We start from the raw sequence: 26,992 nt of genomic DNA on the forward strand, positions 1-26,992 counted from the left end.
AAGCTGCACTGCCTTACTTAAAATCCCAAATTAGGATAATAGCATTTCATGATTTTGTGTTCCGCAATGAAGATGAGATATGTTCTGCAAAAGATAGACTAGAGTTCAATATATTTTATGGCAGAGACCGAACAGTACCAGTACCATCAGACATAAGATCTAGAATTGAAATGAGACTGACTGTCATCCTTACATGGATGGGACCACTAATTCATTTCCCAAAGAACGTAATGTTAATACGTTGCAAAATAAAAATAATTTATGAGTAAGGCTCATATACAAAATAAGCATGTTTCCGTTCATTAGATTTATAAAAACAACTTGCAGCCTTGAAAATCAGATCAATCACAGCATTTTGTGTTTCTTTGGGGGTGATGTGGGGTGGTGATGGTGGTTTTCCTCATGCTGCCAAACAAAGGGTTTTCCCGGTCTGCACCTAATAACGTAACATGTCACAAACGATCAAAATGCTTCAGATGGAAATTAAATACACAAGTCAATGTAATAGAACATAGTTTGTTGTCAACTATAGGACAGAGACTGAAGTTTAAATACATTTATTAGCCAATGAATGTATCTCAAAATATTTAATACTCCATTTTCTATTCGCTTTCTCTCTACTACTCGACAAACCTCGGCTATTTACTCTAATCTTTCCTTGCCGTCGGCGTGACAGCGAATCACCTAGCCTAAACAGATAAGAGAGAGAAAAAATCCTATGTGACGTAACTGATATCCATTCTTCGTGGAAATAAGGTGTGTCTGTGTGTGTGTGTGTGTGCGTATGTTTGTGTGCACGCGTATATATATATATATATATATATATATATATATATATATATATATATATATATATATAGTACCACATGAATATTATGACGTATACGGCTTCATTGAAGACATAAATGTAAATGCCGATACAAAATGGTTGAAACCTTTTCTACATGTATAACGAATGACAGGTTTATAGTGCTTGTCCACGTTCAGACATGAAGGTCATGTAGAGTTTTGAAAATGTTGCAGGAACATGATACGTTAGCATTCTTTTGTGTGTGCTATTATACTCATTTAGTATGCAGTTATATTAGAGAAAGACATAAAGCCCATTATTGACAAGACAATTGATTCACTCATGTATGAAAACAGCAGATCATCAGATATGTGCAGATCTTTAAACCACTTTGTTAAAAGATCAACGTGACACGAGCAACTATACTTAGACCACCTGGAATTATATCAAGGGCTGGCAAAGCAAAGTGTAAAGTAGGCGCATTGTTTCATAATATCCCTTTAGATTATTGGGAATCTAAAACGTGTGGAACAATTATTTTTAAATTGAAAATTATTATAAAAAACCAAACCAATAATCGAAGCACTGTAAGTTTCTAATATTATAAAAAGAGAATCAAATGTTCCATAACTCCGCTTTGCTAATTTTGCTCAATACTGTTGTTAGTGCACACCTCTCATTTTCTTCCATTAACAGGCTAAGCAGGACGACCTTTATGGACTGAAGTGATGGGTCATTAATTATATTGTATTATTTTTAATTTTATTTATTTATTTATTTTCTTTCTTTATTTGCGAAGACACGACTTTTGTTATAGAGCTGGTTTTTGCCCCCCAGAAAGTTTTTTTTTTCTTAAAATGAGTGAAACAGACGTTTCTTCACTGATTCCCATATAAGGATTAAAATGTGGAAATATGCAGATAAAATATGTGAACTGCTATTTACGCTTGTATTAACTCAAAGAATGCCGTTGGTAGGAGGTAGGAAGTTGCGTCGATTTATTCAATGGTTTCTGTATTTGTGTTGTTCTTGGATAGACAATATGCTCTGGCATACGGTGGGAGCGGCGTATGATTTCCAGAAACTCCCATTTAAGTTCGCTTTATCCTCAGAGAAATTGATTTCGGTGTATTTATTTGCGTAATTGTTTCAGACACATGTGACAGCTCTTCTCCACATTTGCTCAATCACTGTGTAAGGGTTTCAGGCGGTTGATACACACTCCATTATGAACCTAACTAATGTAGTCAGATTCAGTGAAAGATAATCTAACCTTCGAGGTTATTATATAAGAAGTCCAAAGTTTCTCTGAACCTTCCAAACAGTACAACAGGCTTACACGAGAAATCACTGGTACTTTTTTCTTTGATGTAAGTTCTCCTATTTGCATGTTCCACTAGTTGTACATGTAGTTTATTTATAGTCGCTCTCACGAATCTACTGTTCATATTTGTACGGCTGTGCCTTTCTCGGGATTAAAATATATTGACCACTTGGACTCTCGCTCTCATTCATCACTGCAACAAGTTTATCTCGAAACGATCGGTAAAGTCAGTAATCATCGGCTATGAGATGCGCTTACCACTTCTTGAAGGTCGTTCATAAAAGCAAGGAAAAGAAACGAACCTAGCATAATACCTCGGATTCATCTAATACAATATCAGTTTTGTTAGACTTACGTCTCTGAAAGCACTTGCTGAATGCTCGAGCAAAAACGTGGTCCAGCGTAACGTGTTGTCTCTGACACAATAAAAAATGAAACTTCTGTCAGGGAATTTGTCAAGCAACATGACGCATTCTTGACTTCTGTTCCTACTAAAGTTGCTTGTATTTTCATTGATAGTTCTGACCAGTTGTGTTTCGTAATATTATCACAGAACACACAGCTGATATAAATTATTACTGAAATGAAGTTCAAAATGATTCTTAGTATACCTGTTGCCTATTATCAAGTACCAAGGATCCTAAAGAAGTAAGAGAGACGGACATGAAGGTGAAAGCAAATTTGTCTCTCCTTTTATGAGCATTGGGTGCTACAGTGGCTTTACTCCGGTCGGCGGGACCCCGAGTGGCCGAGTGGTCTAAAGCGCTCACCGTTCCGGATCACTGCCATCTCACCTCTGTCTGCGTATGTTCGAGTCCAAGGCTCGGCTAGCGTGGGTATGTGGGAAAGCCTGTCAGTAGCTTCTCGTGGGTCGGTGGTTCTTTCCTGGGTTTTCCAGGGTTCTTCCTCCACCAGTTATACTGGCCGCCATATATGGCCTATCTTGAGCTGAAAAATGGCGTTAAACCCTAGAACAACAACAACAACAAGAACTTCGGTCGGCTGGTGCTTCTCTACTGTCGAGTCACTCCAGTGATCTTTGGAGCAGATTTTCTAGGAATTACAGCATTCTTTCATTAGCATTCTGGGAATTGGCAGGGATACCATCACACCATTATCTTTACGTGGTTTCGGGAGTTGTAGTATTTTTTCCACACAGTTTTCCTGAAAATGAATCTGTTTTTATCTCTGGGTATGGTTTAGAGACTTTTGTTGTTATGTTTCCTAATGTGAGGAAACATAATGAATGTTGTGTAATGTACTGAAACAGTCGAATCAATCATTACAAAGTTTGGCTTGTATGACCCTGTCATCATGTCGGTGAATGAGTTGGGCTTTTATGAATCCGTCATCATGTCGGTGATGAGTGGATACTCCATTTCTTTCTTGGCTCTATCTTTTAATGATTAACCGGAACGTCTCGTGTTTTTATATTAGGCCAAATGTGATCATATATGTTCTTCCTGTATGATGATATGTATATAGGACTGAAACTTCTAGTATCTCACCCATTCATGATTGTTTAGGGACCGAACATTAAATTTTCGGGGTACCGGAATGGGTCCTGGAATTTGAAACTAAATCTTTTCTTAGCCCCCGATGGTTTGAGTAAATTATTGCCGTGGTCTGTAGAAAAAGAACCAGTTATACGGATTATATTATTTTATTAAAAATATTTTCTTGAGGTCAAATATTTTTGTTTTCTTGGTTCGAAAGAACATTCCCAGTTCACCACCCGACTCCCACTTCCCAAATGGTCTACCCCATAAAATACTTTATCATTGACAATTCTCTTTTACCTAATATACTTTTATATATGTATTGTTTGTCACTGATTAAATTGGTAAGGATTTTTTGTGTACGATTTATGTTTTGAAATTATCTTTCACTTTCGGAACATTTTTTTACAATTTGTCATATTTACATATTTACATTTATTACAATTTAATTTTAATCTGCACTAGCAAGTCAGAATTGTGCTGACTTACCGTTCAACAACAGCAACAAACAACACAGACACACAGATATATAGTTGGAATGCTGCCCCTTTGAGGTTTACACTGACATGGGGGAGATGAACGAAGATTGAAGTGACCCTTCACAAAGACTTTTCTGACTTAAATGCGATACAATTTTAATGCTCAATGCATTCAACTTAAAAAAATTCTGCAGATACAGGGGAAAAGGACGCTGCTACTTTCCACCCATTTAATCTTACATGACTGGTCTGACGTTTAGTACATATGTTCAATCCATCTTTCCTTTTCACACACTTAGATAATCTTTTCAGTTTCACACACTCAGGTTGGAGTCTTTTACATGATTCTGCTTACGTCCGAAAGTCAAAACTCTTAAGACCCGATCAGTTTTGAACTTCATTTACACTCTTTAAAGATACTAAAAGTTAGAAAGTGTAAAAGAGGATGCATAAAATAAATGCAAAACCATATCTGATTTTTCTTCAGAGTTGGGAAAAGAACCCGTTTGATATGGTTTGAGTGTAACCATACTCCATCTCGAACTTGTTCTTTCCGCGGACTTGGAAGAAAACAAAGCTGGAACTTTATGTTTGCGTCATTTACGATTTTTGACCAACGGGCGGCAATGATTAAGTAGTGACCAAGGTTTTGACCAACGGACATCAATAATTTGTACTTTAGCTTCAAATCTTGATGGATAGTAAAAATAGCATTAAGCATCAGATCGTATTGTGGGATTTTTTTATACCAAATGTTCGAGTCCCATTCACAAGCAATATTAAATAATGTTCCTTATAATGTGTGTGTGTGTGTGTGTGTGTGTGTGTGTGTGTGTGTGTGCAAATTACATAGGATGGATGCAAGTGTGAATAAACTACCCGGTCTCAGCACCTAAAACTGGTTAGAGCTTTATAGATGTCCCCTTCTTTATTTCTAAATATAAAGGATTTTTGTTTATGTTTATCCTTGTCCTCTATTTTCTGATGTTTGGGTATTTTTGACTTGGAAATTTTTCTCTTTAGTTCTGCCCATGTTTGAAGTCAATGTTGAACTTCCACCATTCATTTTAACATCGGACAATGATGTTACAGGAACAGTAAAAGCGAAGTAAGTAAGCACTTGAAAACTACTGGAACTTCCTCTTTTACTACAACATCATCTTAAATTACCAATTTGTGTTTGGTTCATTATCCCAATACATTAGATATATTTTCCTTGTTTGTCACAGTCGTCTCGATATGTAATTGAATGTTAATTTCTGCCTGTCACAACTGAAAACTTGAACTGATTGTGATATGGAAAGCAGTCAATATTTTTAGCGGGTGGGGCGGTGCAATATAAAATTATATTCCTAAATATTATTGACTACTACATCTGAGCCACTATGCATTCTATCCTACCTTGTCATGAGATTTCATTAATGCAATACCCTTCGTTCGCCTTAAAAATCGTATCCTATAGTTTTAAAATGTGCCAAAAATCATAACCTAATCTAAAAATTACCTCCTACCCCCCATGACGTACACTGAGCACTCACGAACAATGCGTGTTGTCTTCTTGTCTCAGTTTTCCCTATTTTTCTCTATAATTTGCAGTTTTCAGTAACAAACTTGGCAAGATGAGCAAGCAGTTTGTGGGACATAGATATTTGACTCGATTCCGACTCATTCGCACTATCTCTGCACCTGACCATAAAGTCTTAAAGCATACCAAAGTCTGATATTGATAGGGCACTTTGGGAGTATTTTAGGCTCGAAAAGGAAATGGTATAGACAATTAAAATTGTTAATGCATTTTATACGAGTTACAACGTGAGAGTGGAGATTACCATATAAATTAAAAATCACAGCATGCCACCTGAAATCAAGTTTTCTCCATTTGATAATTATTGCCATATTAATAGCATAATCTTGGAGCATATTCTGAAAATTGCTCAGCTGTCCATCAGTTTTGTCATATGTTGACGACGATGGGTCAGTTTTATTGAAGAGTTTCGTGTTAGTACATCAATGAACAGACATTAAAATCAAGAAAAGTTATATGCCTCTTACAAAATAATAAATTTGACAGGTACACCTATGGAAAGCCTGTGGTTGGAACAGTTAAACTACAAGCGCGTATCGATTACCACGCTTCTTGGATATATCACGATGACAAGGTGATGCTGGAATCAACGTTTGACGTAAGTCGAATGATTAAAATTTGATTTTTTTTGGTGGGGATTGGTATTTATTCTCTTAGTTTTGGCTGCCAGTTAGCTTGAATATTGCCAGTAAAAATAAATTTTAAACAACTTATAATATTTTACATCTATTAGTCATTTCATAGACCTACTTGTCTGCCTACTCTTCTACAAACCTACCTATCTATCTATCTATTTGGTATCAGCCATACATGGCTGTATGTATGTCTTATTTCTGGATGCATGGCAGTTATGTCATTGAATCGTCATCACGTGTCTGTATTTGTACCATATTCTGACTCCTCTGCAGGGGCCCCGAGTGGCAGAGTGGACTAAAGCACTCTCCGTTACGGATCACTGCCATCTCACCTCTGTCTGCGTGGGTTCGAGTCTCGGATTCAGCCAATGTGGGTATGTGAGCAAGCTTCTCGTGGGTCGGTGGTTAATAATTAATACTGGCCGCCATGTATCGTGTGCTGGAAAATGGCGTTAAACCCTGCAGCAACAGCAGCAACAATGACTCATCTGCAACATATCAAATGCAAATACTAAAAGCGTTGTCTTAGAAGTATATGTTGTGCCATTTACAACTCAAACCGTTCTACTGTTAATGTTCTGTTCGTTCTGCGTATTACTTTGTCGCGTGAAAGATGTTTATCTTGGATTTTTTTACAATGTTCTAAATCACGTCGTCATCTTTATTTCAGATTAACGGCGAGGCACAGTTCACTTTACCGTTGGACAGAGTTCAAAACGAGGTCGACCCCAACTCGTTTGTACCACTTGTGAAGGACAAGTATAGATATCACGTGACCATCATTGCCACCGTAACAGAGAGTCTAAATAATCTCACAAGGGAAGGAACTGCTAGTGTACAGTTCTATAGTGAGCCATACAGTATGTCATTTTCCAGTTCAAGAAACTTTAAACCCGGACTACCTTATGAAGCCTATGTAAGAGGAAAACATTAATTTCTCTAATTTAACTCTTGCTCTAGGTGTTGAATTAATTAAGAAAATTAAGAGGTAATTGTCTAATTTCATCTTATCTTTGTATCTAAATTAATGAACAAACCCCACTGAAACTTCTATAATCCGATTGACTACAGCATTTGCCTTTATTTTTCTGAGACCGCATAGATCCTTCCTATAACAGCAACTGTGCTCTCATACGTTATTTTCTATATTTTTTTTACACCAGTTTCAATAAATAAATTGCAGTACATATCGTCCTATCACCCTGTTTTGCAGGGACTGTCCATCTACCGCAGCTATTTATCTCCGTGAAATCCCATTATGAATTAATATTTCCTCATGTACTTGTCGTTGAGCAACAACAGTCAACAGTCAACAAACATCCATTCATCCACCCATCCATCGATACATACATACGTAGTTAGTGTACTATTTAGTTATTTTAACGTAGACCCATAGGAATTGTTGTGATCTATCCCTGACTTGGAAAATCCTGGTCTCTGTGAAAGATTCAACTCCACAGATAGGCAGTGAAGGTTGCCTAGAGTTGTATTAATCACACCTAAAACATGTAGCCGCTGCTGCATTGAATCATAGTCGATGGCCATCGGAAGAATTCTCAGAACAATCGTGACAATGGATTGTGTAGATTTTATGAATCATACAAATACGGTGATGTCTACTACTGACTTGAAGGATTTTACGATTTACGCAACCTTTTCAACATACAAATTAGATACACAGGAAAGTGTTTTATTCCAGAAACTGGTTGTTCACTGCATGTCGATAATTCTTTGTTTGTTATAGATAGAAAAGTATCCATTTTATTGAACGGCAACAGCAACGATGGTTAAATAGAATTTAGAAATGGTAAGAGCTAAACTGGTACAAATTTAATTGAAACTAAAATTGTTTGCTTGCACGTCTTCCAATTGGACACACTCCATAAGGACCCAAAGCGCTGTCTTGACTGTTCTTTTTATTCATATTGTACTGCAGGCAAAGTTCATTGCGTAAATTAGATACCTCATAGAAAAATTAAAATAAACCCTGGATTCATTACGAATCTTGGCCAAACCAGATTTGTCAGCAGACCCGAAGGTTTAGTCCTGTTATATAGGGCTTGAGTCAAATCTATATTTTACTATGACCATTGTTGCAAGTAGAATTTAATTCTTACCGGTACGGTACCGATTCCTCATCCAGTCTTTCTAGGATCGGCGTATCGGCTATAAATGTCTTGCTCGTTCGTTGTACGTGACTGGTGTAGCTTACTTCCAGTACTTACTATGACTCGACTGTGCATGGATCAACTCACAAATCTTGCATGCAAAAACTTATTCTGACACAAAATCAGGGTCTTACACTTTGTCTGGAAGCATTTAGAACTTTGCATCTGTATGCATTTGGAACTTCCACTTTAAATGTCACTTAGCTGAAACTAATGGACCATCACTGTATTGAAGACGGATGAAAATGGCTCTTCAGTATACTATCGAACAATCATGTAATCCAGTGGTTCTCATACTTTTTCGGGCCACCGCCTCCATGGTTATCCTCAGCGCCCCCTACCTTACCCCGTAATAAGCATAATCCCACCGCCCACTTTGGGGACCACTAATGTAATCTATCTAAATCCGTATATGGTGTCGCCAGTTATTAAGTTCCAGAAACAATTTGGAAACCAAATTTCATTTTATATTTCAGCATACAAATTGGTCCTCACATAGGAGCCGCGAAAATCAATTTCGCCAACATCGCAAGGTCCCCATCTCTAACTAAATTACGACCTTGGTTATTATCTCTAACACCTCCAATAACGTTTAATTTTTGCCAGTATGAACATCATCTACCTATTGTTTAGTTTTTCAGACCAAATTCATTGACATCACTGCTTCTTATCGTATCGTAACGCCCCAGTGTACAGCCAGTTCGGCTGATGCAGAAAAAGTTGAACCTGCCGTTCCAACGCTCAACGGTACAATCAAACTCAGTTACAATACAAAGGTTCCATTCTCAGATAAAAATTACAACCATTTTCAGATTTTGAGTAACATTGAATCCTAAATGCAAATTATCATTTTATTGGACTCCTGTCTCATTCCATACCAACCCTTCAACTTGCAAACCAGTTTAGGTCGAAAATCATACAGAAACACAATTTGTTAATAAAATCTAGATAAATTATTATATACAATTGACTGTGTAGTCAGACTGGTCTTCAGGGTAATTACAAGGTAGGTAAAGCAGCCGGGGATGCCGTACAGTTACCCGTTGCTACATGGAATATTCCATATACTGGCTTCCAATATTATTTAAATCGTCTTGTTTTGTACACCTATAAAATATGTGGAATGAAATTCGAACCAATATGCTTTAGAACATCAAAACCATTTGAGTGATGTACCTTGGTATTGTGCCTCGCGAATAGTGCACACATATCTGACCCAAGCTTACTCCAGAAGGCTGAACCTCAGAGTGCATACTTTGAAGAAAGTATAGACTTCCACCCTCTGAGACAGACACTTTCTTAATGTGAACTCAGTTGAGCCTTTTGATAATATGAGAGTATAAAAAAGCTCCGATTCTTTTTAGAAGAATGCGGCTTATGTAACACATATTTATCACATTTTAGAGAGGTTGTATTTTCCCTTTCTCTTTTTCTTATATATTCTTTAATTTTAACATATTTAAGTTTCATCCTTTATCTGCCAATGTTACATGCTAATGCTTATTTTAAAGGTGTCATTTTAGTACAGGTTTCTTGTTTTAGTTTTCCTCTAGGGTGGGTGTGAAAGAACAGTGGAGGGGAAAATATTAATTTACAATTTTAGAACTTTTAATTATGCTGGCGTGATAGGCTGGGTACAGATATTTATAGCGGTGATTAGGAACAACACAACTTCTTCTGTCGATCGACTCATTAAAAAGACAATTTTCAGAAGATTACCTAACGTCATCTAAGGTTGAAGTCGATAATGAAATAAGTTAAACTTAATTATATAATTAATCATAAGACAAAGCCTATCATTGTTACTTGCAATTTGTAAGCGTTCAATTGGTCAATATATTCAGATTGTTTGGAAATAAATCGGAAGTAGAAATATTCCTTAAAAGAAATACGAATTGATTTTGAAAAATATTATTATTACGAACAATAATGTAGTCGATGATTTTTTTTTTTGTTGTTGATTGTTTTCATCACGTGTCCCAGGTCCACAAGAAGATAAGGTACTATGTGATTGATTTATTTATTTTATTCCATTCTACCCAGCTCATTCTGCACCAAGCTGATGGTCGACCTGTGATTTCTTCAGAGAAATCCGTGGAGGTGATCACCTATGTCAAATTTTACGACGCGAGTGTGCATAAATACAGGGCCCATGCAATAGCCCATGAGTTGTATGCCCCTCCACCTACAGGATTACTAACCATTAAAGTAGACCCACCAGTGGATTCACAGTCACTTCATTTTGAGGTTCGTAAACTCATTTTTTTAAAAAAATCTGTATCATTGCGTATTTGACTGAAGAGTTTTCCTTATTTGAAGGACACATAATGTTACAAAGTTCGACTATCTCTCAAATGACAGGGTGCCCAGACATTCTGTCCTTGAGATGAGATTTTGCAAACGAAAATTGCTTTCTTAAATTGTGATTCATGAAGATGTATTGCTGTTAAATTACGCTTTGCTCAATATTATTATTTTGCTGTGAACTCTATGTGGTTTGTAAATGTTTGAGATTCTGGAATATTATATTAAGCAGTGATTAAGCATGCACTATGAAGCATGCTAGTCTTTCGTTACAAATGGAAGGAGTTTCCTCATTTTACCACATGCCGAGTAATATGTATCCGGAGATCGGTACACATTTTCCTACATTGAATTAATGTGTAAGAACTGATTTACGTAGACGACTATATTGTGGTAGGTTTATCTCGTGAAATTTTCCCGTCTCTACAACAGGTAACACAATTTATTCCTCTAACAGTGTGATCATTGCTTTGTGGATCGTCACAGAAGTTAATTCATCAATATATGACAGACTTGGGACAGATTTACGGCATCTTTGAAAATAACAAAGCTGACTTTTGTACCTTAAAGTAGTTGGCATAATTCGTTATTTCAAGAGCCAATACATGCATGAAATAATTATCATGTTTAAACATAATTTTGAATTAAGAAAGTAATGTTACAACCCACTGGAAAGTAGTCTATGCATGCATGTTTTACAGCACTTGAGCACAACAGTGGCCATATAATGCTAACTCAAGTTAAAGTTGAATCAATGTAACAATGAAGAACTTGCTCTCACAGAGCAATGTTTGCTAAAAGCATTTTTGAAGATTTTAGTTCCAAGATAAACAGAAACACAAGAATTCTTTAATCTTATATACCAATATGGTTGCAGATTGAAATTAAAATATGTAATAGACTTCATTATTTCACCCGTTTTCTCTTACATGATTTATATTGAAGAAAAATGACCATGTGATTCAGAACTTATCTTAATTTTAGTATATCTATTGCAGGTTCATTTTAAAGGATTCCAAGCTAGTAGAGATGTAGAGAAGCCAGGCTTCACGATCGGAAATGGGGCATTACAAATATCCATGAATTCGACAGTTGCTGCAGTAAGTGTTGTTTTCAGTTGCTTTGCTTCTTCTTTTTGCCGATTCTTTCTTTTGTTTTTGAGATTGTTATGATTATTATATAATATCATAATCAGTAACAAATTTTGACCAGTTTTTGTATGAAGTGGAATTTAAATATGTCTATCAATCTGTTTGTCTATCCACTTGTGTTATGTATAATCAGAGTTCTCCGGATGCCGAAATCTGTGTAAAAGTACGCATACTATTTAATTAAGAACGCATGAAAGTTCAAACAGCTGAGTTCTTTTTGCACAAATTGTGGTTGTTGTTTTGTTTGAAATGTTGTAATGGGATTATTTAAAGTCGTATAGACCATATTTTAGCAGACAATATCAATTAAGGAACCTGCCAATCCATTAACGTTTCCTAATGATAATTTGATGAAACGACTAATTACAAGCGAGTATGAATTAACACCTTCTCTGATTAACGTTACTCAACACGGATAAATCTTTAATTTTGTGATGAAGTGTGTGTGAGAGGATAACAAAATTAAGGAGGAAAGTGAGATTTTGAGCATAATGAATAACACTGAAAACGATTTGTTGATGCAGGCCACATAAGTGACAATTGTATTGAAAATAATAATATATTCATATGATCTAACATGCATAAGGTTATTTACAAAATTACTTTAACGTAGTATGTGATAAACTACATAGTTTAAATTCAGACCTGAATGTAAATTTGTAACCATCAAACCAAGTTTCTGCTGAAAAATTCATATGACGCTAAAACAAGTTATGTTCAAATGATATAACCTGTCTACAATTATTTTACCAAATTTAACTACCACCTAGGAAGCTATAACCCAAGGCGGTTGGTGGGGTGGTGGTGGAAAATGTAATATTTATGATCTCTAAATATACTACCCGTATCTCCAAGAATTCTTTGCAAGTGACGCTAAGGATGCTGACCCATATATTCATACTCCTTAACTATCTTCCATTGGCTGAACGAGTCATGTGACCTCATTCCTGGGTTCAGCTGCCCCCCCCCCCCCCGGTCAATATTGCTTTGTTTCAATTGCATAACAAGACCCATTCACCTCTCATCACAAATATCCTTGCGCTAGCGCAAATAGTTTTACAAATCCTAACGAAATGTTCGGAACACGCGCATTTTATGGAATAAGCACCTTTAGAAATATTGTGCAAGGATTTTGAGACTTAGTGTGTTTGTCAGAAGAATACAAGCACCCATGTTCATCGTTATAAGCTGTTCTACAATCTGCTGTGTTTGGTGTAGTGCAAAACATTGTTTCCGAGTGATCATCATAGGAGTATTTTCCGATGACAACTTTACATGATCTCTTTGGTGCCAAGCGCAAGACTGCATTTGAACAAGATTTTCGCGAGACTGGCCTGGGTAAAGGAAAAGAATGTCACGGAGATCAAAAGAATAACGGATGAATCATGGAATAGGACAGTTCCTTGTCAAAATACGAAAAACAGTGGAATAATGTTAGGTGTATGCAAACGGTGGCACGGCTGTGGAAAAACAAATACAATAGGTCAATCAATGAAGGATTTTATTAAAATTAAATCTGCTGTAAAAAAAATTTGTAAAGTTTGTTTAAGAAACTAGTCAGTTTTGCCTTCCGTGTTACTCGAAGATGACATGAAAATAGGGAATGGAATATGGTAATTTGTTTCTATTTCCAGTGTCTTGGAAACTTTATTGATATGAAATGGTATAAAATTAATTACAATTTTAATATAGAAAGAAAGCTGCACACAAAATGAAACAATGACAAGGTAAAGTCATTAGCAATTGTTATAGTTGTAACATCACAATCTATAGCAATTACATCGGTTCTCAGCTGCTTATATAGTTATTTTATTTACACAATTTTGTTTGTCTGGGGTGATTTAGATGAATCATAAACTAAAAATCAAGAATCGTCAGCTTCCTGAATTACAGTTTGATCGTAGTTTTACAACCCTTTTATTGTTGATTTTTCTCTCTGTGTGTGTGTGTGTGTGTGTGTGTGTGTGGGCGGATATTAATTTGTACCTAAAATATTTAGGGTCGGTTTAATTCTAAATATTTCACATTGAATGGGTATTAGCAAACTGATCATACATACATACATACATACATACATACATACATACATACATACATACATATAATATTCACGTTTTAAATTATTGTATGGTAAAAAAAGTATAACACTTTTATTCAATTAAGGAGTCTTGGATTACAACTTTCAAAATCCTATGGAGAATCTTGATTTATATTTGTGCTACGTTGTATCTTATCAAGAAACAATTTTTTTAAAACAGGGACACACACAAAACAGAAGAAAGCTATCCGCAATTCTGAAGAAGTCACAAATAAATAAGGAGAATAAAATAGCAGAAAAATAATCTCATGATCAGAGAATGACTTTATATCTATGCATAAAGGAAACTCTGGATGCAATCTATCAGCACTTTGGTGTTATCCTCGTTTGCATGGCCAAAATTGTAAACCTGGAGTGGCCGATAGATAGTTAAATCAATCTAAATGAAATGTCCGATTAAGATGTACATCCTAGGTATCGAAAAGCTCGTACTGAAGAGGCCATTTTCTCTTCGTAATTATCTCAAAGCACACACAAAAGATTCGCTGAAGATCTAAAATGTAAATTTCTTTACATGTGTTTTCGGTATTTCGTGGTCTCTTTGTATAATCTAATTTAATGATTATTATATGTATGCTCGGTGTTTAGTTGTTCATTTGTGAAGCCTAATTTAATTATTACATGTGTGTTTGGTGTTCAGTTGTTATTATGTATAGTCTATTTTAATGATTACATGTGTTTGGTGTTCAGGGGTCCCATTGTATATCCTATTTTAATGATTACATGTGTTTGGTGTTAAGGGGTCCCATTGTATATCCTATTTTAATGATTATATGTGTCTTTGATGTTTAGTTGTTTCTTTGTATAATCTATTTTGATGATTTTCTCATGTGTTTTCGGTGATCAGTTGTCTCTTTGTATAATCTGTTTTAATGATAGTTAAATGTGCGTTTGGTGTTCAGTTGTTCCTTCATATAATCTATTGTAGCCATTGTTACAGAGAAAAAGTAGTTTATGATGAAGATACGTTGGGTTCTCAGCCTTTGTTTAATTCATTCCTTATGATGATACGTTGGGTTCACAGACTTTGTTTAAATGGTTATCTGCATAAATAAAACTCTGAAGAGAGAATTTCTTCTATATTCGTATTCGGCGCGATTGAGAGATCTATATTTAAGATTTTCCGTATTTACGGCTTATCTACCGTTCTTTACCATGAATAAACTATAAAATGCTTGCTTGCAGTACATGCTTCTCTTCTGCTGAGGGTCTGGATATCAGAGGCTTTAATATTTTAATAATAACTAGTTTGCATTTGTATCGACTATATACAAAGTAAAATCCCTGCCGAGTAGCTGATAATTAGATGTTCTAGCATATTCGAATGAAATATATGATCGGGTTGGTCGAGAGTCAAATATTTATTTCAGTAACATTTACTGGAAACCGTTAGAATAACGCTTATAGCTACATTTACTGACATCTTAGACTAAGTTCTACACGAGAACTTCTTTGATTTTTTTTGAACATTAGAAACAGTTGCATCTTTGGGTAAACTAACTTTGTGACCGTAAAATCTCTCTCTCGATATATATATATAGACGAGTAAAACAACAGTGAGGGCACGCAATAACACTGACTTTAAAATACCATAGAACGAAAACTATGGCATTCCTAGCCCTAGTTAGACTAAATGAAATACTCTAATACCAACCAATAAAACCATAGGTAAGCAAGCTATTCTTTTAGTTTCGCTTTGAAATATATGGCTGTTCTTCTGTTTTTGCAGGTAGGGCACAACGTTACTTTTGAGGTGTTGTCCACGGACCATATAGGTGAATATTTCTACTTGGTATGTATGTTTTACCCCTATATCAACTATAAATACGTTGTATTTGTCTGATTTTATCTCTTACATCTTAGAATTTCTGATGTGTACTTTCTAACTGTTTTAATGGAGAAAGGTGAGTGGTCCCTTTTCCGATGTCATAACATGGTTACCTTTCACGTTGTTTGGACCTGTGCAAAAATAAACTGTTTGGAAGTGTTGCTGAAAGACTCCTTCTCAAAACAAATTATGAATTATTACATGAAACATATTTGAATATATCTCTAAAGCCTTGAAACATATTCTTACCACTAAAACCACTAGTTCGTCCAGTTCAGTTGATTTATTTGGAACAAATACTGAGGTTGTAGACTATTGCTGCATTGTTAGATTCTCAATATAAAACCATTTTGTTTCATGTCATCATTATTATTATTATTATTATTATTCAATTAAACTCAAGTTCTAATACTGAGAACTGTTGTTAGATTTCAATGGATTCTAGGAGTCTGACTTTTTGCTCTAGTTTTTTTTTCTCTGCTATTTTAGAGAATATGAGGCCTAGATATTGGTGGAGATAATCAATTCCTTTTACTTTCTTCCACATATCTTATATCACACTGGATGAACTTTCAGTAGAATCATCTGAAGAGTCCCTGTCTGTCCAAAATTGTCCCCAGGCATGTGTTTCTGTAAGATCTGTATAAAAAAATCTGTGTTTACAAACTATACAACTACAAGTGATTTCTCTTTTGTGAGCTCTATTGACTTTTCCTTTGAATGTTTGATTTGAATTCGTTAAATTGAGACTCACTGGAATTGGAATAAGCTTTGAGTTTTATTTGCGGTAAATTATGTTATTGTTTTTTCTTTTTTCTAGTTTTTGTGAATAATAATAATAATAATAATAATAATAATAATAATAATTTTAATAATAATAATAATAATTTAAGTGGATATATTTTTTCCAAAATGGCACATCGAATAACAATAATTAAATAAAATAAAATAAGAAAATCTATTCGTTGATGTCTTCTCAGGTTGTTGCAAATAACCTTGTCGTTCAGTCTGGAAAAGGAAATGGCTTGGGACAGAGATCGACACATATTATATTCAAGATAACGGAGAAAATGCAGCCGTACGCTCAGCTGATTGTGTATTACTTTAAGAATAGCACTGAATGGAATGCTGATTCAACTTACTTTGATGTAAATGATGGAAGTGCAATCTTCAAAAACAAGGTAGATCTAAAATGTTATTGCACGTGCCTAAACTTCTGTTCATAAGGGAGCCGCTAAGAAAGATAGCCATAGAGGCGAGTACAAAAGAGATTTGATTTCGCAAGCAAACATCATTTAAAATTTAAAAATTAGCAAATCAAGTGCAAGTTTTCTCAGAATTCAATCATATAAGATATTTGCAAATAGGATATAGAATTATGGTTAATTTGTTCTCTTGATTTAATCATATTAAAACATGAATGCAACCAAGATCTCAAGACTTAAAGGAAGATCCTGAGAATTCCTTATGACCAAAAATTAAGCATGTTCCATTTTACGAAAGTATTTCCATGCTATCGTAAAGAGTCGTGAATACTGTACATTATTAAGTTTGTTCCTAGATATTGACACCTTCTATATATATATATATATATATATATATATATATATATATATATATATATATATATATATATATATATATATAAAGCTCACGTTGCAAAGAAAAATTGCCCATTATAATATTGATTACACCTTTCTTTCTAGCAAGACAGGTGTGTTTTGCATATTTGCTGCGAGTTTTATGGCAGTGTCTCAAAATCAAAATTGCTAATACTCTGAAATACTCCTAGGGCTTCTTCTTTAAAATATTATACATGTTATCTATATGGATTTGGAAGCAATTAATCCTCTGACTTCAAGCATGTTTCAGTCTATGTTGATATACAGTGTTGATTGAAAATTATTTTTAAAAAAAGCATCGTTTCCTCTACTTTCTTCTTGTATAGGTCTCCCTTGCTTTTGACAAGACTACAGCAGAGCCAGGCGATAGTATAAATCTACAGATTACAACAGACCCGAAGTCCCTCGTAAACCTTCTGGCAGTTGATCAGAGCGTCTTGTTGATGAAAACTGGGAACGATATTTCACAAACAGACGTAAGTAAATGGAGCAGTTTTACTGAGTAATATTTCTCTGTTTAAGTTCTTCACAATATTGCTAGAAATTTTATCTGAATTTTTTTAACAATATCTAAATAAAAGTTTATCCAATCTGTGTCAATATTCATCCAGTGTTACTTGGACTCTGCTAATGTTCTCGTCTCATAAGTCCAATATTAGACGATATCACTAATATGCGTGTTCGACTTTTGCCCATATTCCTAAAAGTGTTCGGATTTGTACTGATTTAAAAAAAATTGTTTGGTATTTTCCACTGCACTCTGATGTGTAAAGAGGTTTGATTGGATTATATGAATGGAATCATATATATTTTTTCACTTCTTGTATTATTTCTGAAGTGTTTGTAACTAGTACGGTGCGTAACGTTTTCCCGCACAATTACTTTTTCTCGCAGAGCCAAATATTATTGACTATTCAGTCTGCTTTTCAATATCCTTTGAGCATTGATTTAATTTTTACTGTCCCTAGAACATTTATTTGATTCTTTCAATATACAACGAACAATGAGTTTCTGCGAACAAGCAATGCCTAATATTACCATAATATCAGAACACTGGCGCTGAAGAAAGTAGAAATCAAAGTAATAAAAGCAAGCTCTTTTTCCTTTCATTTTGAATCCTTGAACACTAAGAAAAAAAGAAATAATGAAGCGTGTCCTTGTGGGGGTTATAAATCATTTGGAGATATTTATAAATTATTGCATTGTTTGTTAGCAATAGAATGACGTTCGCTGTAGATCGTTCGTGGGACTGTTTTGGACATTCTGCTATAAAGCTTGCTTAAATATGAGACAAATATTCCTTGAGCATTTGTGTGGCGGCGTATGCAGCTGTCTAATGAAAATTAGTGTTCCTTATGGCAATATGTCCTGAGCGTTCCTTTTAGCTTGCATTATTTTGCTTGATCTTCGGTCAACATTGCAAGCGTGTCTGTAGTATCAGTAACCAGTATGTCCTGTTCTACCACAAGTCCGAAATTTTCCCATATTTTTGAGTCTGTAGCTGATGTCTTCTGATATCCTTCTATCAGCTACAGAACATTAGAGATCACAGGGGAAACTGATTTTGAGACTGTTGATAATACCTGATTTCGTTGTATGATTACCATCAGTGCAGATTATACCAATATTATGTCTACCGTATTACAATATACCTATAAAGTGTGTTTAAAACTGCCATTGCTTTTCAAATTTTTTCTTACTTCAACCTGACTTTTGATATATCTATACAAATATTTTCACTAATACTTTAATAATCTGTAGACCTTCCTTGAAGGAGTAGCCCATTAATGATGCCGGCATGTTCCCTTGTTTAACCATATTTGTTAGACAAATGTGAATAGTTTACTTTGACAATTTTTGTTTTGACAATACAGCTGGTCTGACTTTTTTGGCAATAAACAAATTTATTTCATTGTTTGAATTTTTACTAATTAAAACTAACCACATAATTAAAAAAGTATGAAATAAGCTGGCTAATTAATAATAATAATAATAATAATAATAATAATAGGGTCCATAAACAAGTCGTACAAAATTTAGGTTTTACGATTTGTTAACCTAACGGAGCATGAAAAGGTTTGATTGGGCCAATTAATAATGAGAATGTCATCGCATTTGGAGATCAGTGTTAATTTTATTCTTTGTTATGTGTTGGTTCAATGTATCTGACAAAAGAGTTATCAATTCATTCTCATATTTTATTTATTTCAGTAATAAAAGTTTTAAAGTCTCACTTTTACAGGTAATTTTGTCTCTAAAAAGTGCCACAAAACCGACTGAATCTTATTATGACTGGCACAACAGGCAAAGAGTTTTGCAAGTAAGTGCCATGAATTTAAAATAACTTCAATGCACTATTTATCCTTATTTACAAAATAATTTATCATACAAAAAATGATAATGGTTGTCATTTAGAGTTGTATGTGTAAAATGAAATATGACTTTATTAAAAATTTAGTACTATCTATCCAACGATTACATTCTTTAAATCGAAGTGATATACTTAAAGTACAGTAGTATTTATTGTAGGTGTTTACATTTATATAATGGCAATAAAGTATAACACCAACAGAAAACGTTTAAAGACAATGATATAGTGTTTTATCTATGAACAACTTTCATACGGATGCGAAAGAGAATACTTCGACAAAAACGTGATTATAACAATCCAGCTGTCGTATAAATTGCTTGATGAAAATAAAATTAAGTGTAGATAATATTAAAACTTTGATCTGACAAGTAACTGTTAACTCTAAAAAGTAAATGCAAGGAACCGGTCATTTTGCAGTCGAAAAGAACCTAAGAACTTACTACCGAGTCCGAAATGTAAAAATACAAGGAATTGTGGTATCTGATATGTAAAATACAAGGAAATGTAGATTCTGATATTTAAAATATACATGAATTTTTTAGTTTGATATGTAAAAATACAAGGAAATTTGGAGTCTGATATGTAAAAATATAAGGAATTGTATTGTCTTGTGTGTAAAATTCAAGGCGTTGTGGAGGCTGACATTTAAAAGTCCAAGGAAATATGAAGTCTGACATTTGAAAATAGAAGGAACTGTGGAGTTTAATATGTACAAATAAAGAAGTTGTGGAGATTAATATTTAAAAACACTGGGAATTGTAGTCTGGTATGTAAAAATACAAGGAATGTTGGATTCTGATATGTAAAAATACAAGGAAAGTTGGATTCCCATATGTAAAAGCACGAGGAATGTTGGAGTTTGATATGTACAAATACAAGGAATGTTGGAACAATATATGCAAAATAAAGGAATCGTCGAGTCAGTCTGTTATGTAAACTTACAGGGAATTTTTGAGTCAGTCCGTTATGTAAACTTACAGGGAATTGTTGAGTTAGTCCGTTATGTAAACTTACAGGGAATTGTCGAGTCAGTCCGTTATGTAAACTTACAGGGAATTGTCGAGTTAGTCCGTTATGTAAACTTACAGGGAATTGTCGAGTCAGTCCGTTATGTAAACTTACAGGGAATTGTCGAGTTAGTCCGTTATGTAAACTTACAGGGAATTGTCGAGTCAGTCCTTTATGTAAACTTACAGGGAATTGTTGAGTCAGATATTTATTTCAGTTATAACAAATGTTAAGATTTCGGTTTGACAAGTAACTGTCAACTGCGAAAGCCAAAATCAAGGAACAGTAGACTTTCAAAGAACCGTCCGCTTTAATGATTAAAAAAGATGAAGAACTGACAAATATAATATGGCAAAAATGTAACGTTGCAGTCCAATGCGTAAAAATACAAGGAATTTATGGAGTCTGATGTGTAAACTACAAGCCATTGTGGAGCATTATAAGTAAACATTAAGCATTATTGAATCTCGGGTAAAATCAAAGAGTTGTGGACTACTATGTGTAAATAACAGAAGTATTTTATGCTATTTAAAATACAAGGAATTTGCGACTTTGTTATGTAAAATCATAAGGAGTTATGGAGTCGAATATGAAAAGCTATATGGTACTGTCGAGTCTGACTTGAGAAATACAGGGAACTCCAGAAAATTAAGAAAGCAAAATGTGGGATTCAACCTAAATCGTTTGCGTGACAGGTCAACACATTTCCATTGCAGTGTTTGATACATTTGAAGCTGATATGTATTTGCTTATGTTATGGCTGCCTATTCAAACAAAATGCTGGACTGTTAAAATAAAATTTAAGCATCAAAATCAATTTGCCTTGAAAAAGAACCACTACATCAACTGAATAACCTCTAACAGTTGCAGGTTATATACTATAATCAGTGCAAATACATTAGCGAACGGCATTAGTCAGAGGTCTTTGTATACGAAAAAGACACAAAAGAACATTTTCACTTTTTATGATGCCTTGCAGTCTGATCAATAGGCCACCGAAACTTTAGTGGTAATGATATTGACAAGCATGTTATGTCCAGGTGAGTTTACATCATTCGCAATACATTTGGACTTGTCCCTTATGCACTGACCGTTTATGTGTCGCTACACTTTTCTGTTATATGTACACAGCAGTCGTGCGAATAGTATTTCCACAAACTGGCAAATAGACGATTCGCTACTATAACCTCGAAGATAAAAATCTTTATACATTCCAGCTTTGCTGTCTTTCTTACAAGTCTGAATTTTACTATTGCGTTAATGACTTCCCTGAAAAGTACATCTACTGCTAATAATAACCACTTAGCTAGAATTAATCTTCTGCTATATGAACCTATGAATTACTTACAAAAGAATTATTCAGGCACAATAGATTGTGACGCTTCGCCACATACATTGCATTTAATCTGCGTCCACTTGATTCTATATACATTTAGTCACTACATGAAATTTTATCTTTATCAACAGGCAAGCGGAATTCAGGTTCTCACTGATATGCCGGAATTTGACTGGCTTCAGCCTTTTACCAAACGACAGATAGATTGCAATACTTTAGGTGGTCAAAGTGGTTCATTTTGTAAGTATCAATATTATTAATAATGCTCATGTTTACGTGGGTATAATGCTGCGTATCTTACAAACGTGTACTATGTCATAACTGGATAACACGTAATTCACCTCTCATCTGAACACGGCAATTGTCAATCACCTATCAGTCAACTTTAGTATAGCTTACACTCCAATGACCCACTGGCCAATATGATTAACATTTGCCTGATTGCATTACAACTCCGCGTGTTTGTAATATACTTGTTGCAGCATTTTAATATAAATAATGCATGGAATGGATTGTCATACTGTTTTTCTTACTAATATTGTTTAAACACTATCGCTGAGAAAGAGAGCTTTGTGACACAGATCTTTCTTTCAAAAGGAATTACCAAGAGAAAGGACAGATGCAATTTTATTTGTCAATGATCATAAGATTATTTACTCTGTTAACCGTCCAGAAAATTTAATGCATTTCGTAACAATGAGATCACACTGTCAGCTTAAGTGATCTTGTATCTGATGTTCGCACAGGAACTACATGGAATTTCCAGGAATGTTTTCATTTTGGAACATCTGCATTATTTGAAGATGTTCTGTCCAAAAGTCCTTACTGTTTGCAGAGAAATCTTTACACACAAATCCTAAGAACACTTCGGAATTCGTATTCCAGTAATCCCACGAACATTTTTCCTTTAAAAGTCAACATAAATTTGACGACATTCTTCTACAGTATTATGCACGATTCCAAATTAGGTGCAGAGAAATTTCTATGCTGCTTTCTTGAGGATTGTGTGTATGTTATCAGTAATATAGATAAATCCAAATAATTCGATGAGATTCCTATATAATATATATGTAATATACTTACGTACAGGCATTCATAGGTAGATTTGTATTCCTGAATACTACATACTAAAGATTTTTCAAAATTTCTACGCCTGCACCGGGAATAACTCATGAATTCATGCCACTGGCCATGCCAGGAATGCTTGCTTCACACATGGCTTCAAAGCCAGAAGGAACGTCGCAATTGCAACAGGTTCAGCACACAAGAACATTTTTCCCAGAAACATGGCTCTGGAGCAATACAATATCCAAGTAAGTTGTAATTCAGCAATTTTGGATATCCATCAATACAGTTTTATATATATATATATATATATATATATATATATATATATATATATATATATATATATATATATATATATATATTCATTCATTCACGGACCGTTCCGGTGGCCTAGTGGTTAGAGCGTCCGCCTAGGATGCGGGAGGTCATGGATTCGATTCCCGACCGAGTCATACCAAAGACATGAAAATGGTACTAACAGCTGCCTCGCTTGGTGCTCAGCATTAAGAGGTTAGTGTTAGGACTGGTCGGCCTTGTGACAGGATAATGTGAATGGGTGGAGCATCATGTCACATGTCTGCGGCATGATGCCCCAGTGCTAGATATCACTATAAACTGCCACGCTACAGACATTGTAGCGATATGACTGAAAAAGTGTTAAAACTACGTTAAAAATCCAAATCACACAGACGCACACACACACACACATTCATGTATTCATAGATAATACATACTCAGAATTTTTCAAAAGTCCCTACAGCCCTCCCGGGGATGATGAATGGAATGGGAATGACAACTACTACCATGCCTGGACGACATCCCCCTGTACATGATGTACTACAACCGGTTAGACGCAGAAGAACATTTTTTCCAGAAACTTGGCTTTGGACAAATACCACTTCTAAGTATGCTGTTTTCTTTATGACATACTTTTAATCTATCTCGTAAAATTGATAAAAAGATAAGTGTACGGATATATATATATATATATATATATATATATATATATGTGTGTGTGTGTGTGTGTGTTAATAGGACCCATGGAGTACCCCACCTTATAGTGAGATTGCCTTATAATGAAGTAAATTATATGTATATAATGATGAACCATGACAATACCCGCCTACAAACAGGAATGATTTTATAATAAGGGCCTTACAGTGAAGGAGTTCTGTATTTCAGTAATCTTTAATAAAGACATTATTGTATTGAAATTTGGTTCTATACAAATGCTATTTAGAATGTTAAATTATTAAAATGGCACATTTTTATAACTTCTGAGTCAAAGTTTGCGTACAGAAAGATCAACATCATTTTCATATTCATTGTCTTACTCAGTATTCAACATAAAATTAGTGAGAAAGCTTGTCAGTAGCTTCTCGTGGGTCGGTGGTTCTTTCCGGGTTTTTTCCGGGTTCTTGCTCCACCATTAATACTGGCCGCCATGTATAGCCTATCGTGTGCTGAAAAATGGCGTTAAGCCCTACAACACCAACAACAACATAAATGTAGCAATATTTGCTCACAAACATAGATGTATGAGAAGTGACATTGAAGTATACTTCAGCTCAATTCTTGTAATAGATTCTAAAACATTTCAATGCCGATATACCTATTTATATTACTGCCTCGACATATGTTCGAACAAACTAATGCATGCGTGATACTATGCCATTTAAGAACGAGACTTTTAACCGATTAAGACTGTTAGATAAACGTTCACAACATTATCATAATTTAAGGGAATGGAGGTTTCTTACGGGAATTAATGGCTTGAAGAAACATATCTAATCAAAAGTTGCTGCAGAGTTGAAGTTATTAATGTGAACCTCAATAGTTGGACGAGCATTTATAAAATACTATTTTGTAAATTACCTTAAATTTTCTACCAAGAACTTAAGAACATTTTTTTACATTTATTTTAATTTTCTGTTTCGAATCATAGAAAATTGTACATTTTCATTCGCTGTATATCAGCAGTCTCTGGTATTTTTCTAGAAAGGTGATAGATATTTATGGTTAGGGCGGATGGTAGACAGATAGGTAGATTGAGTTGCATCGATGTTATTCAGTTTATATGTTGTCTTTTGAAGGCTTAAGTAAGCGCAGCTAAATCCTATGTTGAGTTTCATTTCGAACTGAGAACTTTTTGTCGTAAATATGGAAATATGTTATACAATGCAGACATTGTTGTGACTTTGATAGAAATGTTTTCACCAGTTTCAAAATTATCCATATTTCAACCCATCCCCTTCTAATGTTTTGTTTTGAATATTGTTTATTTCAGTGCGCAAGGTCAGGCCAGCATTGCCGCTATGGTTCCAGACACTATTACGTCCTGGGTCGCCAGTGCGTTCTCTATCAATAAAATAACTGGATTAGGAGTGACATCTGCACCAGCAACGGTGGGGAATTAAATTGTTGCTACCATCGAATTCTTCTCATTCGTCTTCTTGACTTCTTGTTTTTCTTGCTCTTCGTCTTCTTCTTATTGTTATTATTAATTTTATTATTATTATTATTATTATTATTATTATTACACATCCTGATTTTTGGGCTGGTTATTTCACCTGAATTAGGGTCCCTTGACATTAACTTGGATTCCTTACCTTATGCTGTCCTCGAATTTACGGAGGATTTCTGTTAGCTTTTCCATCATAACTGAAGCAGTCTGAATGTGTATTTTTTCTTTAACTCTTTGTCTGTAACACCTGCTGTCACACTGTTGACCATGACTGCATGATACTGGTATCCTATCACAGATCATTTAATTCCTTTTCTTTCACTCATTGGCCTTGTTATTTTTATTACCTTACAAGCAAATATTCCATCCATTCTGACATTCTCTCTTCAGCACTTACTAGGCCTCTTCCTTGTAGATTATAGGAATATGGTCTGTTTAAAGCAGCCCTTGGACGCACGGATTACGTTTCCAACCGTTTGTCTGCACCCTCCCCCACCCCCTTTTGCGAACCGTGGGTGGACATAGTATTCCATTTTTCCAAACATATGTTTGCCACACTTGAACTCTGCTAAAAAACTTTTCACACTGTCTGAGTCTAAGGGATGAAACTTGGTATACATGATTAAAATGCGTGTTGCTTTGTAAGCTTGATCTCCAATTACTAGTAAAGTTCAGGACATGATATATTCAGTTTTGCATCAAACGTTCTTTTTGCGCTCTATAATACTGAGGCTGTTTGAGATTCAGAGCTTGTATGGCGTACTTGTTCTTGTATTAGAAGATGTAGCACATACCACATTGTACCTCTGACTTTAAGGGTAAAGTCAGAAAATTAAAGTTTTCCACCACACTTTCCTTTCCGCTATATAGCATCCAAGAAGTCTGAATTAAATGTCAAGGACATTATTCGGCATTATGCCGATTATGAATAAGGAACTAACTTGTTAATCTCATCATTTTGAGGTGGAACACGTACCTGTTAGAGTGCTTTCTCAAGGATAAGTTCACGACTCAGTAGTTTTAGTTTTCCATCATACTTTCCATTCCATTTTATAATTTTCAAGCAGTGTGAGAAACGTAAGTTAGTCTACATGTGCAGCATGATTATAAGGCGCGACAGTCTGGCGGAGTATTATATATGCATGGTCAAAGGTTATGGATGGGTATTTTCAGTTTTCCACTACACTCTTATTTCTGCTTTGTAAAATTAGAGTGATTGGAGACTGAGAGATGAAACATGTTTTATCTACATATCATCCTTA

The 26,992-nt window shown here is 34.8% G+C and overlaps 1 protein-coding gene across 1 annotated transcript in view; it reads left to right on the forward strand.

The window, feature by feature from the left end:
• LOC149803785 (CD109 antigen-like) overlaps positions 1 to 26,992 on the forward strand; it is a 73,754-nt gene that overhangs the window by 12,603 nt on the left and 34,159 nt on the right. Inside the window, exons 9-20 of the mRNA XM_089953582.1 lie at positions 5,116 to 5,200; positions 6,164 to 6,275; positions 6,983 to 7,228; positions 10,524 to 10,727; positions 11,783 to 11,884; positions 15,763 to 15,825; positions 16,842 to 17,042; positions 17,810 to 17,959; positions 19,726 to 19,803; positions 22,330 to 22,438; positions 24,018 to 24,171; positions 25,554 to 25,671. Of these exons, the coding sequence (XP_089809708.1) occupies positions 5,116 to 5,200; positions 6,164 to 6,275; positions 6,983 to 7,228; positions 10,524 to 10,727; positions 11,783 to 11,884; positions 15,763 to 15,825; positions 16,842 to 17,042; positions 17,810 to 17,959; positions 19,726 to 19,803; positions 22,330 to 22,438; positions 24,018 to 24,171; positions 25,554 to 25,671 (1,622 nt within the window). The remainder of the gene's footprint in view (positions 1 to 5,115; positions 5,201 to 6,163; positions 6,276 to 6,982; positions 7,229 to 10,523; positions 10,728 to 11,782; positions 11,885 to 15,762; positions 15,826 to 16,841; positions 17,043 to 17,809; positions 17,960 to 19,725; positions 19,804 to 22,329; positions 22,439 to 24,017; positions 24,172 to 25,553; positions 25,672 to 26,992) is intronic.

The sequence above is a fragment of the Sinohyriopsis cumingii genome, chromosome 3 (assembly GCF_028554795.1).
Source record: "Sinohyriopsis cumingii isolate HCF-2022 chromosome 3, ASM2855479v2, whole genome shotgun sequence".
Taxonomy (NCBI): domain Eukaryota; kingdom Metazoa; phylum Mollusca; class Bivalvia; order Unionida; family Unionidae; genus Sinohyriopsis; species Sinohyriopsis cumingii.